Source organism: Bos mutus, chromosome 7 (genome assembly GCF_027580195.1).
Source record: "Bos mutus isolate GX-2022 chromosome 7, NWIPB_WYAK_1.1, whole genome shotgun sequence".
Taxonomy (NCBI): domain Eukaryota; kingdom Metazoa; phylum Chordata; class Mammalia; order Artiodactyla; family Bovidae; genus Bos; species Bos mutus.
This window is the reverse complement of record NC_091623.1, coordinates 12486028-12506406: the sequence shown is the minus strand read 5'-3', so window position 1 is coordinate 12506406 and position 20379 is coordinate 12486028. Positions and strand designations below refer to the sequence as shown.

At 42.1% G+C, this 20379-nt stretch overlaps 1 protein-coding gene across 3 annotated transcripts in view; it reads right to left on the bottom strand.

Moving 5' to 3' along the window:
* Positions 1–1839: 1839 nt before the first annotated feature.
* The window catches only part of RASGRF2 (Ras protein specific guanine nucleotide releasing factor 2), a 263109-nt gene continuing 244569 nt past the window's right edge, over positions 1840–20379 (bottom strand). For all 3 annotated transcript variants that reach the window (XM_070373066.1, XM_070373065.1, XM_005904542.2), the window contains exons 23-27: positions 18234–18431; positions 12406–12485; positions 10971–11088; positions 10333–10401; positions 1840–6432 (exon numbers count right to left, since the gene is read on the bottom strand). In XM_070373066.1, the coding sequence (XP_070229167.1) occupies positions 6340–6432; positions 10333–10401; positions 10971–11088; positions 12406–12485; positions 18234–18431 (558 nt within the window). In that variant the 3' untranslated portion in view covers positions 1840–6339. The remainder of the gene's footprint in view (positions 6433–10332; positions 10402–10970; positions 11089–12405; positions 12486–18233; positions 18432–20379) is intronic.

The following is a 20379-nucleotide window of genomic DNA, read 5'->3' as shown; positions in this document are numbered from 1 at the left end:
GAATTTAAAAGATGGTGGTTACAATGAGAAACTGCTCTTTCTTTTTCTTCCAGTTCCTTATTAGTAGACATTTAGCCTCCACGGAGAAGGCAATGGCACCCAACTCCAGTACTCTTGCCTGGAGAATCCCAGGGATGGGGGAGCCTGTGGGCTGCCGTCTATGGGGTCACACAGAGTCGGACACGACTGACGTGACTTAGCAGCAGCAGAAGCAGCCTCCACCTACCCACCCCATGGACTTCCAAGGTGGCTCAGCAGTACAGAAACCACCTGTAATACGGGAGACACAGGAGACATGGGTTCAATCCCTATGTTGTGAAGATTCCCTGGAGAAGGAAATGGCAACCCACTCCAGTATTCTTGCCTGGAGAATCCCATGGACCAGGGAGCCTGGTAGGCTATAGTCCATGGGGTCACAAAGAGTCGGACACGACTAAGCGGCTTCACTTTCACTTTCACCCACCCCATGCCTTACCTCAACTCCTCATCTTTTATAGTGTAATTTTACGTTAGTAATGTCAGAAGAGAAGTTGGGCTACTTTTGAGAAAAATGTGTGGCACCCTTTTTTTGAGGGCCTAGTTATCCTCATACTTATGATAAAGGTGGGGTGATGAAGTGACTACCTCCATAGATAACAAAACAGAAATCCCAGATTTCTGAAAATTCTTCAAATTATGATCTCTGTCATAGGCCACATACTCCCTTCTCATCTTCTCCAATTCCCTTCAAAGTTCAGGGGCTCTTTCCATACCTAGTGGCCAGGTGTTCACATGGCTAGCTCATGTCACAGGGATGGGAACAGAAGCGAAGCGTGTAAGTGCCCTATCACTTGCTATAAAGGAAACCTCCTGTTTTGGGCTTATTCTCTTTTCTGTTCCTGAATCTGGCTAGAGCCTGGATGTATTAATAACAGGACCCAGATTTGACCAGCAGGCAAGGTCAACGCCATGAGGAATGGCCAAGTAACAAAATGAAAGGAACCTGGGTTCTCAAATCCCTACCAGGCTGATTGCTCATTTCAGAAGTGGAAAAGGAAGCCAACGAGACAGAAGGGACCCACATTCTCTCTTTTCTCAGTTTTCTCTTGGACTCAACAGCAGCGTCATGTTTCCTTGAGCTCTAAACATTAGGACAACTTCATCTACTGGACAAAAGTGAAGTATTTTCATATATATTATTCCATGGATCCACTGCAGTAATTCTAGGGGCAGATATGAGGCTTTCATTTTAGATGAGGAACACAGCCTCAGACCTCCACCTCTAACCTCAGTAGCTCTTCTCTCCACAGCCTGTTCATGAGCTGCCATTGGGTGAACAGAGCTGATTGGAGAGTAATGAGTTCTGTGTGCCTGGAGGTAATTAAACCTGGGCTGGTGATGGCATGGGAAAGCTGTAAACCCCAGAAAGACAGTGAGGCTAGAAGACCTTTAATGTCATCTTTGCGTGCATACTCAGTTGTGTCCGACTCTTTGAGACCTCATGGACTTTGGCCCACTGTCCAAGCTTTAGCCCAAGCTCCTCTGTCCATGGAATTTTTCAACCAAGAATCCTGGAGTCAGTTGCCATTTCCTCCTCCAGGGGATCTTCCAGACGCAGGGATCGAACCTGTGTCTCTTGAGTCTCCTGCATGGGCAGGCGGATTCTTCACCATGAGTGCTACTTAGGAAGCCTGAGGTCCTTCAAATTCTGTGATATTTTAGTACCTGCAACATGGTTTCGTCTAAACCTTTTCCTCCCTGAACTTTAGAAGTAAAAGAATATCTGAAGGAGCCCACAGCTATGAAGAAGACAATATAGAAAAATGCTGAAACAATCAAATGAAGAGACTAAGGAGATTTTGGAGAATTTGAGAAAGGCAAAGTTTAATTTGCATACAGGAGTAACCCACACCTCACCTGGCAAGTGTTAGGCCACAGCACAAACCCCTGTCGGAGTCACAGATGTCAGCAGATGTGCAAAGTAACTGGACACAAACAATATAGTTCTCCAAGTAATACATGGGTTTGTCCATCACACACACAAATAACAAACACACTTAAATGCTCTGCAAAAGAGAGATGAGGATGGTAATCAAATTACCTCACATTTGGACAGCACTTTACAGTCGGATCCACTTTGTCCTCATGACAGTCCTGTGAGGTAGGCAGCACAGGCATCACTGTTAACTCCATTTCACAGATGAGGAAACTGAGGATCAGAGAGGTTCAGCACTGGCCTAAGGTTTCCCAGCTTTAGCTGGGTAGATCTGAGTCTAGGGCTACGATGCCTAGTCCAGTGCTCTTTCACAACTGCCTTTCCAGAGAAGAATTAATGGTGGTCTAACAAGACAGTGGTTCAACATCATTTAGTAGAACTATTATTTTTCTTGAGCAAATGCAATCAAGTACAATCAAATCAACCCTGATGTTAACATCATGTGGTATGGTAGCCAAGATGAATAGTTTTCTGATCTTTCATGTATTTATACCTACAAGATGGTTGTTTTCTACTTTAGTTCCTCCCTGCCTTAATTTTAAATCACTAACAGATACCAAGAAAAGACACTTTGATTAGATTTCATTGATTCAAGTCTTATTACCAGGATTCACATAGTGGTGTCAGTAATCAAGTCATTATTTAAAGCTACAATCTGTTGTCTTTCTGAAGTGAAAATGAATCTTATTCACTTATTCCTTCTGGCTGTGGATATTAGCATAGCTCTATTGTTTAGCCATAAATATTACCTTTTATACCATTTCAATAGCAGAAAAAATAATAAACTTCACAGGCTGGTTTTAAAAAAATCTTATGGTTTAAAATGAAGGGAAAGTCTCCCCCCCACCCCTTCCAGGGGGAATAAGATCAACCTTTGAAAAGAAAAGCTAAATGAAATCCTCTATTTTAAAACAAAACTCAATTCTATTGGGAACAACCCTCCTATTGTGTTACTCTTTAGTTAAGGATTTGAAAACGGTCCAATCATTGCTGACCCTAGGTCCTGTCTGTTACAACACTGTGAGAAAAAAGAGATGTGGGTCCATTATCACACACACTCCAAACTGGAATGTCATGGATTTTTCTCTGCCAAGTTATTCAACATCTGTACTGAAATTTAACAAACAGTAATAGGGACTTGGTGTGACAGTCAGTTGAAAATACTGCAACAGTAAGTTTGAATTTCCCTCTTTAAATTCCTTCAGAGAAACACTAAGGAAAATTGACAACATTCTACTTCATGCCTGAATCAGTCACATAATATATTGCCTTAAATAAGAGACTTGTCCTTGTAGCAAAACTGGATGTCTGAGTTAATCACCAAAGGCACCCCCTAAAATCCCCAAGATAATTTCATTGACTGTACAAAATGTGAGTATTCATCTGAAAGCATGAACTTGGATTTTACTTCTGATTTTCTAGGTTAATTTTGCAAGAATACAGGTGTTTCCTACTTGGCTGTTAGAGGCTGACCTCCCATCTACTCATAGAAATGGGTCTTGTGTAATAGAATACAAGCAGACCCAGCCAGGAGCGCTCATTCCAACCGTCACACAGAGCTTGCAAGGCAGAAGAGGATGGGTGCTTTAAAAAATCAAAAGGAAACCACAAATTGCTCTTGGGGCTTTTAAATGTGACCAAATTGAGCTTTTTAAAAATGTGCTTTCCTCTCCCAGCTGGCCCAGAAATGGTGCAGGTCATCAAAAGTAACTCCCTTGGAGGTGGAAAGGCTTCACACTCTAGGAAGCAGGAGAGGTGTGTAACTAGCAAAAAAAAATACTTAAAGGTCAGCAGAGACGACGGACAGTGCCCACAGTTGACCGCCAGGGGGCGCTCTTCCAACATTCTGCGGGAAATAGGCCTGCTGGCTTTGTCACTGGCTGAGGAAAACCTGTATGCCAAAAGGGAAGGAGCATTTGGAAATTCCTCAAGTTTCTGTTTTTCTCTAATAAGAACGGCTGCAGTGCCTCTGGAACCACTGGGTCAGAGAATTAAGGGTCCAAATTTCCAGGGACGGGGCCCACAGACCCACACCCTCCCTTCTGGAAGACTCTGGAGACTCTTAAGGCCAGAGTCTGATATATCAACATTTCCACGTGTTGCTCTGCCTGAAACTGCTATCTGTGTGGTCTTTTCACTGATCTGTCCCGGTTTTAGTTCACTTTCAAAACTGTGTCTTTGCACCAAGAAAGTTAACCTTTACTTTCTTATTCTTTTGCAAGACTTTGAGGTGCTTGGTGCAACTGACATATATTAGTTCAAACTTTGTTTCTGAACACTGAGAAATAAATGATAAGTTATGCACTGTTAGGATCCAAAGAACTCATGCTTCTTATCATGCATCAAGATGCATCAACTTTTTATTTGAAACTAAAGAGAAAAAACAAGCAACTTTAAAAAATAAAAAAGAAAGAAAGAAAAAAATTAAGCATCCATAAGTCACCCTCCTTGAGTTTAGTGCTATCCTGTTAGCTAATATGAGCTATTGAAAATATTTTTGGAATGGTCTTCAAATATTATAAATATTTTCTTTTACTTACTTGATATTTCACTATATAGTTATGTACAGAGATGGCCCTTACCATGCAGGAAAAATGTACATTCACCTCTGTGGGACATTATCAATTCCACTGGGTCTTATGAGCCAGTAAGTTGAATTTATTAGTCAGCTGTCAGCTCTAACAACATAATTAAAGTGCAAAGAGAGAAAGCAGCCAAAAAGATCAATTTTTTTTCAATGTCAGCATTAATATGCTTCATGCCTCTAAGAAATAATGCCAGATGCAATAGGCTCAGGTAACAATATCTTTTCTCTTCTTTGAAAGCAGAGGTCTCCCTGAGAAGAGAAGAGGGAGGTAAACACGAGAACATGAGCTAGCCCTATTTCTTTAATAACCAACAATCCTGGGGAAATCACAGTCGCTTTCCCAGCCTAGGGTAGGAGGACGAACCCCTGCATTTGGTTTTCTGACACAAGAGCTCATGAGTGCTTGGGCCCATTTCCCATATATTTTCCCATTTTCCCATATATTTTCACTCAGAAATGCCTCAAAATTTAAAAACAAAGATGACTGGAGAAGAACTGTCTACTAATAGCACATGGAAGGGTGGGTTTTAAAAAGAAAATCTCACTAAATCAGGGGTCCCCAGCATCCAAGGTCTAACGCCTGATGATCTTTGGTGGGGCTGATGTGGTAACAATAGAAATAAAGTGCATGATAAATGTAATGCACGTAATCAATCTGAAACCAAGTCCCCTCCCTCTGCCCCACCCTGTGGAAAAATTGTCTTCCATGAAACCGCTCCCTGGTGCCAAAAAGCTTGGGGGCCACTGCACTAGACAACTTTAAAAAACAAACAAGTAATGTTCATAGTGAGCCGAAACATGGTTCGTGTAAATCAGAACAGATTCCCACGTAACCAAGGGGGTGGGGGGGATGAAAAGAAGCACAGAAAGGCGCAGAGACGATTTTTAAGTATATCTTTTCACTTAGCACTGAAACCCACTCTTCCCCTCGGTGGCCTTCTGTTGTATTCCACAGTTTTGTTCGTGAGGCACGTGGGCATCTTTCTGCAAAGCCTGCACCTGCCTCTCCAATGGCATCGACTTCCTGAACTGCACAGCCTCAGGAAGAAGTCCCCCACGTGGCTGGACTCTTTGGGGGCACAGCGATTGGGTTTTAAATTATGGAAATGTTACATACAAATCCATTTGACTTTCAACATGTCTTTCCTGTCCTGTTGCCTAAAGACTGAAAGAGCAGTTTCAGAACATGCCATTCCTCCAATATAAATATTTATGATGCACTGAGAACCATGCACATGCTGAGGACTGAAATTGCTTATGTGTCGGCCCATCCCTAGAGACAGCCTCGGCTCTTCTGGAAGCCTGTAACAAAGGAAATGTAAGAGAAGCAGTTAAATCCTAGGAGAAAACTGGGAGGTGCCCCAGGCCAGTTAAGTGCCAGTGAAACATCACAAGCCTTTTCATGGACCTTTGTCCCTGAGTTCTTAACAGAACACGGGGCAGAATTTGAAATTTCCCTTCTTAACCTGCTTCTTTAAAGTGGCTACCAGCACCTCCCAGTTTATACTCCCTCATGCAAATGTGCCCTCAGTTTACCAAACACCACTCTCTTCAGCTTCCCACCCAAGTCTGAAGCATCTATCCTTGATCCCAACCAGCTGGGCTTCCCTGGCTGGAGACAGAATTCTGGTTTGGCTCCATCATCTTTGGGGAACAGAGGAGACTGGCTTTGTCTCCATCCCCCTGTCCTCTCAGCACTGCGGGAGGCATGGCATGCACAGTTCTGTCCACTCTGCTTTCCATGAAAATTCCACGGACGCGGGGCAAGGTCGGATCGTCAAGCAGGGAGCCGAGGTTCAATTTTTAGTGACAGCTCATACAGCGTATCTTCATCTATGATGAGGGCTTTGTCAAGCAAGTACTGAGTGACCTGGAGAAGAAAGAAGAAGAAACCCGCTTTGAGTTCCTTCACAACACCAGATGTACATTTTCTGAATGGAGCCTGACACAATTCAACATTTTCTCCCAAGCACTGAAATACTTTATGTAACTAAAATACATTAGGAATATATTCTGACTGTATATTCTGTTCCCCTCTTAACTCCCTACCCTAGGCACTGCCCTCAAGAAGCACCACTGTTATCAGTTGGCTTATATTCTCCCAGATATTTTTCAGTATCTTTCCAGACATTACCAGGTACTTACAGAAATCATTTTTCCTCTAATACATGGTATCACAAGGGTATATTTTATTCTGCTTTCATCAGACTAGAAGTTGTGGAGTGCTCCTCATGTCATACAAAGAGCTCTCACTGCTGTGCTGTATTACAAGTGTGACATATCAGAGTTTATTTAATGATCTCATATTGATGGGTTGCCATCAATATTTCACTATGACACAAAGTTACGGTGAAGTCCTTGTTAGCATACTCCCTAGTCCTCACACATGAATGGTTCCACACCAGAAATGAAATGAAAGGACATGGAAATGAACAGGTTAGAACAGGGGTTAGCACCATAAAAATATCTCTTTATTTTTACGGAGAGATAGCAGATATAAGTAAAATTAAATACTTTCATTAGTTTTGACAAAAGTAAATGCCCATGTGACTTATATATCTGGAGAAGGAAATAGCAACCCACTCCAGTATTTTTCCTTGGGAAATCCCATGGACGGAGGAGCCTGGAGGGATACAGTCCATGAGGTTGCAAAGAGTTGGACACGACTTAGCGACTAAACAATAACAATCAAGCTACACATGTAGCGTGCTAGAGGATAATTTCATCACCCCAGAAAGTTCCCTCACGCAGCTTCCCCGTTAACCTACTGCCAGAAGCGATCGCTGCTCTGATTTCTGTCACCACGTGTTAGTCCTGTCTGCTCTAGAACTTCATGTGAGTGGAATCACACAGTAGGTACTCGTCTGTGTCTGGTTTCTTCTACTCTGCATCATGTGCTGGACGCATCTGTGTTGTGGAGTGTCTCACTGGTTATCTTCTACTGCTGAGTAGTGGCCCACTGTATAGATGCACCGCAATTTGTTTATCCATTCATCTGTTTATGGACACCTGGGCTATTTCCAATTTTTGGCTATTATTAAGAAATGCCATCAACATCTTATGTGAGACTTTTTGTGAGCATGTTTTCACTTTCCCCTTGGATAAATACCTGAGTCATAAGGTATTTAAGTTAAATATGCATATTTAACATTTTCAGAAACCTCCAAAGGACACACTTTTCCAAAGAGGTTGTACCATGTTACTCTCATCAGCAATGTATGAGAATTCTGGTTACTTGGTATATCAATTTTTAATAAAAAAAAATATATAAAATAACCTCCAAAACCGTTGTGCCTATAGTACATGAGAGTATCTGTTATCCCATATCCCAACTCAAGTTTGCTGTTAACAATATTTTAAAAATTTGTCTGTCTGATAGCTGATAATGATGCTTTGTAATTTGTGTTTTTCTTATTAGTGAAGTTGAGCATTCTCCAAATATGTATTGGACATTTTTGTTTCTTCTTCTGTGAATCACCTGTTTATAGCTTTGTCAATATTGTGTTGTTTATGATTTTTCTTATAGATTTATAGGAATACTTTTTTAATTTATAGGAATAATTTTATTCTGTCTTTGTTTTTTATGTTACAAACATTGTCTCCTAGTCTATTGCTTGTACTCTTCTACAATTTTTAAACAATTGCCCTTTGTCAGATAGAAGTTTTAGATTTTGATTCAGCAAACTGTATCAATCTCATCTTCTAAAGCTTTTGCATTCTGTGTTTAAGAAGGTCTTTCAAATCCAAAGATCATGAATATTTTGTCCTATATTATTTCATTTAAATAATGTAATGTTTCTTTTTGTATAAGGTAGTGAATTCATCTGGAATTTATTTTTTGAATAGTATAAGATGGAGAACAAAAATCCCTATTCCATTTACACAATGGTCAGTTTCTTTCCGTCACTTTCTTTAAATGTCTCCTTTATCCCATATTAAATTTTCATATAGACAAAATCTGCATCTGGACTTTATCCTACTCCACTGAGTTTGTATTCCTCTGCCAAGATAGTCCTCTTCTATTCACTGCAGTGTTAGTGTCTGTATCTGGTAGGGAAGGCTCTCCCTTACTCTTCTTATTTTTCAAAAAGTTCTTATCTTTTTTTTTGCCTATCAAAGCTTCCTTATGAGTTTCATAATAAGTATGTCAAGTTCCATGAAATAACAGGGATGATGAACTGTGTGTTAAATTGGAATCTTCTACCTTACCATTTCAATTTTTCTGTAAAGCTAAAATGATTCTAAAAAATAACATCTATTACAAAATGAAAAAAAAGAAAGAAGAGGAAAGGAAAGAAAGAAAAGGAAGAAAGAAAAAGGTAATAAACATCAGTTATTGTTGGGATGGAGAGAAGAAGGGGATAATGACATGAGATGAATCCTGAAAGATGAGTAGGGACTACATAATGCAAGATTTCTGGGATATATCAAAATTTTTTTCTGTCCTTAGCCTAAGAGCAAAGATAAGCCAATAAAATATTTTAAGCAAGGGGCAAATAACTCCCACTGTGTGTTTCAGAGAGTCCTATTTGGCTGTAAATTTGTTGAATGGATTTGCATTCAGTACACCAGGTACCAAATAGGAAAAGGAGTACGTCAAGGCTGTACATTGTCACCCTGTTTATTTAACTTATATGCAGAGTACATCATGAGAAACGCTGGGCTGGAAGAAACACAAGCTGGAATCAAGATTGCCGGGAGAAATATCAGTAACCTCAGATATGCAGATGACACCACCCTTATGGCAGAAAGTGAAGAGGAACTCAAAAGCCTCTTGATGAAAGTGAAAGTGGAGAGTGAAACAGTTGGCTTAAAGCTCAACATTCAGAAAACAAAGATCACGGCATCCGGTCCCATCACTTCATGGGAAATAGATGGGGAAATAGTGGAAACAGTGTCAGACTTTATTATTCTGGGCTCCAAAATCACTGCAGATGGTGACTACAGCCATGAAATTAAAAGACGCTTACTCCTTGGAAGGAAAGTTATGACCAACCTAGATAGCATACTGAAAAGCAGAGACATTACTTTGCCAACAAAGGTTCGTCTAATCAAGGCTGTGGTTTTTCCTGTGGTCATGTATGGACGTGAGAGTTGGACTGTGAAGAAGGCTGAGCGCTGAAGAATTGATGAACTGTGGTGTTGGAGAAGACTCTTGAGAGTCCCTTGGACTGCAAGTCCATTGTGAAGGAGATCAGCCCTGGGATTTCTTTGGAAGGATTGATGCTGAAGCTGAAACTCCAGTACTTTGGCCACCTCATGAGAAGAGTTGACTCATTGGAAAAGACTCTGATGCTGGGAGGGATTGGGGGCAGGAGGAGAAGGGGATGACAGAGGATGAGATGGCTGGATGGCATCACTCACTTGATGGACGTGAGTCTGAGTGAACTCCAGGAGTTGGTGATGGATAGGGAGGCCTGGCGTGCTGCGATTCATGGGGTCGCAAAGAGTTGGACACGACTGAGCAACTAAACTGAACTGAACTGAACACCAGGTACCAGACATTGGTAGCTTGGACAAGGGGTGGTGGTAGTGGTGTGGACAGCTTCACAAGAAATACTGGATATAAAATAGATAGAATTTGATAATGAATTGATATTCTTTTTGCTTTCTTTCTTGTTTTTCTTAATCAGAGTTACCAAATGTTTGTCTGTCTTTTTGGTCTTTTCTTTGAGTTAGCTTTTGGTATTATTGATCTACTCTACTGCTGTTTCCAACTAACTAACTTCCACTTCTTTCTTAAAGTTCCCTGACAACCATACAAGATTACCTTTGGCTGATGATCGATTCGATAGGAAGTCTGCTGGAACTGGCGTATCTCTCTGATGATGTGTGATATCTGATGGAGGAAGAACAGAAGCAAAGCATGAGCACTGCCCTGGGTTGCAGCACAGTATTCTGGGAGCCTGTCCCAGAGCAGTCAGTCCCTTACTCCATCCATTGAGGCACCTGGAGCCCTGCTCCATCATGACCTAGCCCTAGGGCTTTTTTGCCTTCAATGAGCCACAAGAAACCCTAACAGCAAGAAGATACTGAATTCCCAATCAGGGAAACAGCTGGCACAGGGTATCCTCAGGTGACAGGCATGGGGCGCTAGTGTCCATGGGCTCCTCACTTCTAAATGCTCAGAACCCAGCTGTCCAACAAGAAGCCTTCAGCATCTGTCTATCCCTACTCAGTCTCAGAAAGTCATCCCTGGGGCTTTATTCCCCACCCTCATTGTCTAGACTGCCAGCTGAAAGAGGACTGCGAAAATCTCCTGAATCAGCCAACATCAGGTATCAGACCCAGTGTCGGATAAAAAGGTCAAGATGAAAAAGCAAACGGTCACTCTTCCATGACATCACCTCTTCTCTATAAGCCACTGAGGTCACCAAGACAGGCTGCTTACATGAAACTCGAACCCACCATTCTCATCTTGGAGAAATTGACGAGGCCTTCCTCGGTAAAGTTTGGTGTTCCTTCTTCAATAAACGCCAGGTCTGTCAGGTACATCCCCAGATAAGGAACAGCCGGGGGGTTACAACTAGAAGAACAAGAGGCACTGTTCACAAGCTCATTCACACAGGTGTCCACCCACCTCCCCTGTTTCAACAGGAAGCAGCTGCGCTGCTCCCCTCCTGAAGAAAAAAACTCTTTTAATCCCATTTTCAGAAGCATGCTCATAATATGCAGAGGTTTAATTATGTCTTACAATAGAGTGTGATACAAAATTACAGCTCATGCTTTACTATGTGTTTGAGACAGTGGTACTTCAAACGACAGGATGTCTTATAGACAAATACAAAACATGTGCTAATGGGACTTGCTTGTAGCATTGGCCTGCAGTGCTTGTCAAATGGCCACACCGTTAGGGATGTAAAAGCATGTAGGAAACCCCATGCCCTCACCTCATTTAAGTGCAAACATTCAACCTTGAAGAAGTGGGTGGAAAAATCAATGTGACTAGAACTTGTAAAACTTGTTTTCTGTTTTAGTTAGTATTTAAATGTCTTAGAAGATAGAGATTAATATCACACCTGCACACTAAAGTGAGACCTTCTTTGTTTGGAAGGTGCATTCTCAGAGTCTAGAGGTTGAGAACACGGCCTTTTAATCCAGGGGAAACTGAGTTTGAGTCCCCACTTGCCTACTTCCTAAGTGGTGGTGGGCAAACTCTCTGAACTGCAGCTTCCTTGTCTGTAAAATGGAGACAATGAAACTTTTATCTCTAGTTTTCTATGAGGCTTAAATAAAACACATCAAGCACTTAGCATAGAGTCTATAATTTATTCAATCTTCAGTAAATAGTTCTTATACTATCATTGTTACTTTAAGTCTTTCTTTCCGTCATGGCATCACAGGACAAAATTTTCCAGAGTAAGTGAAGTCCATGTGGCAGGTCATAAGAAAACTAATTGCAGGAGGATATCCTCTGTTCTCCCTCCCTCTCTCTCTGTGTGTCTGAAGAACAAGAAAAGGATCCAGCAACAAAAAGCCAAAAATAAAAAACAAAAGCAACAGGGACTGGAATATTCAAATAAAGAATCACAGGAAATCACTGTATTTAGATTAGGAAATACCAAATAAAGAAACTTTTTATAGTAAAATATAGTAAGATTTACTGTGGTGACATTTTCTTCTTATTTGGAATGCTCTGCATACCATGAGTATATCCATGACACTCACTACATGCGTGGTATTCCAAATGAAAAGGCAAGTCAGAAAAACACCTGATGATGGAAGCTGTGTCCCATTTGGTTTTCTTTTCAAAGCAAAGTATGAGGTAGGCCACTATTTGTATACTGTAAAAATTATATAAATACACTTCTGAATTATGAATAATTTAACAAAATAGACATACTTTTTAAGGGTTTCTCTGAGGTTTTTAAATCTTCCTTCAGACGAAACAGTCTTCTGAAGCTTGTCCATTAGAGCTTTTGTCTAGAAGGAAACAAATAACTTAGTATGTCATGAAAATACCCCTATGGTTTGATAAGGTTGTGAGTTACCGAAAGTTGCTCAATTCTCTTCTACAGCGGCAGGTATGATGACATGATATGATTTTCAAAGTATGGAGATGTACTTAAATTTCACTTGTTAAAAAAGAACATGGGACAATACTAACTCTTTTTTAAAAAATTAATACTAATTTTTTTAATACATTTAAAAGAGAGAAAATGTATAGAAAAGAAAAATTGTAATGCATGGGAAACTTAGGAACTTAAAGACCTAAAAAGAACATACCACATAGGGGATCTTAAAGAGAGGTCCTGTGTCAGGGGGTTTTCATGATGAATCTTTCTGACTGTTAATTTCCAAGTCATCCAAGCACATATTATATTGCTTGGCTGCGGATTGATCAATACCCTCTAGTCCAAATCCTTTGTGTTCATCTTCATCAATTTATTAGAAAAGAATAATTAGTATTTACCAAGAAATACAGTTGCTGATGACATTGGTCTAAAGTTTCTTCTAGAGAAATGGAGAATGGTAGGGTGAGCCTTGGAGATAAAGACTCACTCCCGGTATTACCCACATCCAGGCAGCTTGGTTGTGAGAAGCATCTGGAATGAAGCTGAGAGTGAGGCTCCTCAGACAACTCTGTCTCAGTCTAGAGAGGAGCTTCAAGGCACCATGAGAGCTTCCAGAGTGACTCCAACGGCTACCTTCCCATCCTGGTTCCTGAGGGCTCTGGGAAAAGACAGCCAGCATGGCTTGAACAGGGATGGAGGGTTGTGGGGGTTGGGCAGGGCTCCTGCCTGGTCCCTGGCTGGCCTTCCCTCAAAGAAGCTGCAGAAATAACTGTCCTATAGCCACAGACCAAATTTGGTGGGCTTCAGAGAACATACTCTACCAGGCCTTTTGGATGTTTCCCAGACTAGACTCAGTTCTCCAGAAAAGACAGCTACACAGCTGGTGATATTAACAAAAGCATCTGAAGCAGGGCATTTCTGCGACCAGGCCCTGCCTATGACAGGTCTGAAGCACTGGGTCCTTGAGTATGGCCCATTATTCCCAAGAAAGCTGCTTTGAGTGATCTATATATGTGACTGAAATGGTAGCTTCTATTTAATGTCTCTACAGGTAATATATTCAAATTTTAAAAAATAATTTCAACACCTGCCTTATCATCTCTATTCCATAGTCAGTTCAGTTATTCCTAACCTTGCATCCTGCCAAAGACATGAAGATTGCTTAAGTTAACCACAGTGAAGGCCTAAAGAAGATTTAACAAGGTGCCAACTTCAGAGGAAAAAAGAAACAGAATGCAGAAAAGAATAGGCAGAGGAGTGACCTGCTGACCCTGATGAAGTGTGGCATGTATGACAAGAGAATAGGCTCTTTGCATCCAGTGCCCAATGGCTGAGGCAACCGCTGCCTTTGGTTCAGTTCAGTTCAGTTCAGTCGCTCAGTCGTGTCCGACTCTTTCGACCCCATGAATCGCAGCACGCCAGGCCTCCTTGTCCATCACAAACTCCCAGAGTTCACTCAAACTCATGTCCATCGAGTCGGTGATGCCATCCAGCCATCTCATCCTCTGTCGTCCCCTTCTCCTCCTGCCCCCAATCCCTCCCAGCATCAGAGTCTTTTCCAATGAGTCAACTCTTCGCATGAGGTGACCCAGCCATGACAAAGGCATCAGTGTCCAGGTTTTGGATTCTGATATAGCTTTTTGAAGTCTATTTAAAAAATAGTATTCCAATACCAATTTGTCATAAAATCTCTCAAAAACTAGGAAGAGAGGATAGCTTCCTCAACTTTATAAAAAAGCATTTACAAAAAAACATATAGTTAATATTGTCCTTAATGGTGAAAAACTGAAAGCTTTCACCCCAAGGTCGAGAATACTAATGAATATTCTTCTTACTATCATATTCTACATAGCATTGGAAAGTCTAGCCAGAGCAAGAAGGCAAGAAAAGGAAATAAAAGGCATATAAATTGGAAATAAACAACTGACATAACTGCTTATGTAGAAAATCCCACGGAATCTATAGAAAAGTCCCAAGGAATAACAGTGAGTTCAGCAACATTACAGATATAAGAACAGAGGAAAATCAATTACATTTGTATATATTAACAATGAATACATGGAAACCCAAGTTAAAACCACAATTACATTTAAAATATCTCCAATGGAAATGAAATATTTAGGCATAAATCTAATGAAATATATACAGGACTTATATGTTGGAGATTTCAAATGTTGATTTAAGAATTCAAAGAAAATCTAAAGACTATTGAGAAAAATTGTGTTTATGGACTGGAAGAGTCAATATAGTAAAGATGTCAATTCTCCCCAAATTGACTGATTTAATGGAAGGACTGATGCTGAAGCTGAAACTCCAATACTTTGGCCACCTCATGCGAAGAGTTGACTCATTGGAAAAGACTGATGCTGGGAGGGATTGGGGGCAGGAGGAGAAGGGGACGACAGAGGATGAGATGGCTGGATGGCATCACCGACTCAAAGGACATGAGTTTGGGTGGACTCTAGGAGTTTGTGATGGACAGGGAAGCCTGGCGTGCTGCGATTCACGGGGTCGCAAAGAGTCGGACACTACTGAGTGACTCTGAACTGAACTGAACTGAATGGAATTCCAATGGAAATCTCAGCAAAGTTTTTAAGACACAGTTTTTATTCTAAAATGTATATGAAGGTCACAGCATCTAGGGTAGTTAAAATTTTGAAAGAGAAGAATAAAGTGAGAGGAGTCTAGAAAGAACTCAAATCTCAAAGATAAAAAAACCCAAAGAACCTAATTAAAAACGGATCTGAAAACATGAACAGACATTTTGCTGAAGATGCAAACAAGCACGTGAAAAGATGTTTACCATTATTAGCTGTTAGCAAATGCAAATTAAAACAGTGATGAAATATCAAAACAGCTAAAATTAAAAACAGTGACAGCACCAAGTGCTGACAAGAATGTAGAGAAACTGGTTCATTCATACCTTCTTGAGAGGAATGTAAAATGGTACAACCTTGCTAGAAAAGACTCTGGCAGTTTCTTATGAAACTTAATGCACAATTACCATATGATCTAGCGACTGCACTCTATGGCATTTATCCTAGAGAAATGAAACGTTATAGTCACACAAAACCTATACATGAATATTCACAGCAGCTTCATTTGTAATAAAATGAAAGTGAAGTCGCTCAGTCGTGTCCAACTCTTGCAACCCCATGGACTGTAGCCTATCAGGCTCCTCTGTCCATGGGGTTTTCCAGGCAAGAGTGCTGGAGTGGGTTGCCACTGCCTTCTCCAGGGGATCTTCCCGACCCAGGAATCGAACCCAGGTCTCCCACATTGCAGGCAGACGCTTTACCGTCTGAGCCACCAGGGAAGCCTCATTTGTAATGCTATACTAAGTCACTTCAGTTGTCTCCGACTCTGTGCGACCCCATAGACGGCAGCCCACCAGGCTCCCTCGTCCCTGGGATTCTCTAGGCAAGAACACTGGAGTGGGTTGCCATTTCCTTCTCCAATGCATGAAAGTGAAAACTGAAAGTGAAGTCGCTCAGTCGTGTCCGACTCTTAGCGACCCCATGGACTGCAGCCCTCCAGGCTCCTCCGTCCATGGGATTTTCCAGGCAGGAGTACTGGAGTGGGGTGCCATTGCATTTGTAATAGCTAAAACTAAAAACAACCCAGATGTTCTTCAAGGGGTGAATGGTTAAACCAAATAAGGAACTAAGTACTGATATGTGTAAAACTTGAACAGATCGCAAAGGAGTTACGCTGAATAAAAAAAAAAGGCAATCTCAAAATGTCATATACTATATGATTCCATTTATATAACATTTTTGAAATGACAAAATTATAGAGATGGAAAACAGATCTGTGGTTGCCAGGAGTTAGGGAGCAAGAGGGAGGAAGGTGGTTGTGGCTATAAAAGGGTGGCAGGAGGTATCCTGGTGATAGAACTGTTCAATCTCTTGACTGTAGTGAATCTACCCCTGTAATAAAGGCACATAAAACTAAACACACACATGTACACACACGCTTGAGTACAGGTAGAACAAATGAAGTCTGAATAAGGCTGGTGGATGGTACCAACGGTTAAGTTTGCAGTTGTGATACTGTCTATAGTTACACAAGATGTAACCACTGGGGACACTGGGTGGAGGGTGGAGGGGATTTCTACTACTTCTTACAATTGCATATGAACCTACAAAGATCTCAACATTAAAAGTTTTTTTTTAAACAGTTTTTAAAAAAGCTGTGGATATTATTTGCAAGGCTTTTTTCATAGAAGAAGAGTCTGCTAGTTCTAGGGGCCAAATTTGAGATTCTCAAAGCACTCCATTTTTACTAAGGAATGGTGGGGAAGGGAATAAAAGATATAGCTTAGGCTTGGTTTCTTGCTATACAGGGAGGAATTTAAAAGGCTTGGAGAGAGAAAAGAAGATAGAATAGAGTAAGAAGTGGTGTCTCTGAGAGGGGACTGAACTCTCAGGAGCAACAGAAACCAGATAGTTTTGAGGAAATGTCACAGAATATATGCTCTTCTTCCTGCCTGAAACCCTGGAGGTGGGCGCCCTGAAGACGCCCCTCACCAACTCTAGGCAACCACAATTAGGCGGGCATAGTGGTCTGTGGAAGAAGGATATGCAGAGAGGCCCTGGCAAGACACTCCTAGCCTCTGGTACCCACAGAACACAGAGGAGCCTAGAAAATTCCCCCAACACCCTTTGAGAGGGTCAAACAAGTTATTTATTAATTGTAAAGAAGAGTTATGCATTTATGCCAAATATTAGTGCATTACATCACGAGGTACTACTTATGTGGTGGGAGAAAAAAAAAAAAGAAGAGTTAGCCTGCCCACCAGGGATCAGCAAGGGGAAGGGCAGCCTGTAGTAGAGGTGATACACACCCCCCCTCAGAGAATCAGCAGCGCCAGTGAGAGCTGAGGTGAGATCAGCCAAGCTCCCTGGGTACAATAACCACGCTATGCTCCTGATGGGGTAGGCTTGCCATCCGAACACCAGGCACAGGCAATTCACAGTGGCTTGTACCCAACAGGAAACCAGCGGGGGCACACAGCCTCCCACGAGCCCAGAGAAGCCCTCCCCAACACCCGACATCCACGGACACCATGGCGAAGACCAGGAGGAAAATGGTGATGTCACTTGGATCTTCAAATTATCCGAATGAAAGCAAAAAGCATGAGCAAGCTGAGCCCAATTAAGAGAAAATTAAGAAAGTTATATCCCTTCACATCCATGTCATTATGCAACAACCTGACTACAAGAATGACAAATAAAAAGGTGAACACAGGCCCTCGGTCCCTGGTCTCTGGCCCTAAGGTACTTGTACCTTTACTTTGAGGGACGAAGAATGGATCCAGAGACATCACTGTGCTCAGCCGGAGTCAACGTGCCCTCCCTAAACAATTCAGTGAACAGCTCCTAACTGTCAACCACAGTGTCTGAAGATGTCCCCAAACATGTTATAATGAATATTTTGGTTTGTATTTCCCCTCCTTGAATTAACCATTTAGAAACGCGCATGAGAGGAATCAATTACGTGGTAAGAACACAGTAATCACCCATGTTGGCACTTTCTTTGCCAATGGAGCTGCTCGTTTCAGCTAGTTATTTCCTAATCAGTAATATTTATCTTGGCGCTGGTCTCCCAGACTCTCCTCCCCCGGCGGCGGGAGGTGCCGCCCGCCGGCGCTCACCTGCTTGGACACCTTGGCCCAGGTCTTCTTCAGCCGGTAGATGGCACTTCTGTTTAAGGCTGAGGTGATCTCCAGCACGCCGTTGTAATTGTGCAGGCACCGGCAGATGTCCGCCACCGCCACCCACTTCTCAATGGTGTTGGCTCGGGAGGTGACATCCGCGTAATTCATGATCTGGGAGGCCACCAGGTTACTCATCTGAGACAACGGAAAAGCCGAGAGAGGCCAGCTAAGAGCCAAAGCCATTCATGCAGGGACAGTACCCGAATCACCTACAGCAACGTCAGGAAATCGAGGGGCAAGGGATGTGAGGTCACGGTTCATCTTTGTTTCTGAGTGGCTTAACTGAGTTTTATTTTTTCAATGAAAGGTATTAATGTATAAGTGTTTATTAATGTATATTTTCCTCAGGAAGAGGTACGACAGAATTTGCCCTGAGTGAACTGACAAGTACGTATTTGTGATTTCTCCTTTGGGACATGGTCCATTGTAGATCCAGATTCTGAAGAGACTAAAGTTTGTAATAATAACATTATTATTATTAACATTATTAACAGTAACCATGCTCATTCTGAGAGTGAAGAAAGGAACTGTTTGGGATAATCTTGATGGGGGAAGAGGTGATTTTTGTTAATCAGTAATTTTGATGAAGAAGTCATTTCCAAAAATTATTGAAAGAAAGGCATAGGATGAGCTATTCCCCTGAGGAATGGCAGCCTTTGCAGATCAGAGGTTTCAATTCTTGGGGCCTCTCCCCATGTTCCCTGGGTCCCAACAATGTGGGGATAGTCACTCTAGAAACCTCAACCATCACAGAGAAAGAAAACACGTTTCCCTCCAATCAAATCAAATTCTAACCTACCAACTCTCAAACCAGAAACGCTTCCTGCAGGGGAAGAGAACATTTTCACCTTCTTGCTGATTTTTGTTTTCCACCAGCAGTGAAAGGGACCTACAGTTTCAAAGCTAAGTGCTATAACTCTAATAGTTAAGTGCAAGTGCAAGTCGCTCAATTGTGTCTGACTCTTTGCGACCCCATGGACTTTATAGTCTATGGAATTCTCCAGGCCAGACTACTGGAGTGGATAGCCTTTCCCTTCTCCAGGGGATTTTCCCACCCTCGGGATTGAACCCAGGTCTCCTGCATTGCAGGTGGATTCTTTACCAGCTGAGCCACAAGGGAAGCCCAAGAATACTAGAGTGGGTTAGCCTATCCCTTCTCCAGTGGATCTTCCCAACCTGGGAATCAAACCAGGGTCTCCTGCATTGCAGGCGAATTCTTTACCAACTGAGCTATTAGGGAATCCCCTATTAGTTAAAGCCAAGAGAAAAAAGAGGCACCTTAAGATGCTTAAGACTTATAAAATGGAAAGGAAAAGGATAGAATTGGATTGATAACTAACAAGAGGAATAAAAGATCCATAATCTCCTATCCATACACTAAATCTGATGAGTACACCCATTCTTTGATAATTCCATAGGTATTTTAGGTGATGGGCTTTGCAGGTGGCTCAGTGAATTAAAAAAAAAAAATCATCTGCCAAAAGAGGAGATGCAGGTTCAATCCTGGGTTGGGAGAATCCCCTGGAGAGGGGAATGGCAACCCACTCCAGTATTCTTGCCTGAGAGATCCCATGGACAGAGGAGCCTGGTGGGCTACAGTTCTTGGGGTTGCAGAGAGTCAGAGACATGACTGAGCCCAAACACGAGCATCTTAGGTCACAGGGCCTCCACGTGTGCATATTCATTGATAAGTTATTTTGTAATGAGCACCTACTAAGGACTAGGCATTCTTTTAGGTTGTGAGAACAGGAAAAACAAATAAATCAGTCTCCCTGACCTTAGGGTGCTGGGCCTGGTTAGGCCTGGTTAGGAGAGAAGGTGAGGGGAAGTCAGACAGACTCAAGTAAATATCACACAGTGAGATGCAAAGCTAAGGGTGGGGGTGGGGGCAGCTTGAGAATTGGAGGCAGCGTGGGACAGATGCTGGCTTCTGGAAACAGGTCACGCCCGCCCTGGCCCTGAACCCTGAAGGAGGAGTAGGAGGAGCCACTGTCTCCCATCCGAGCATCTGCAAAGGGACAGGGAGAGAAGGTGTGGTGGCGTGGGGGACCTGGCCGGACAGTTGTGTGAGGAGCTCGGGGGA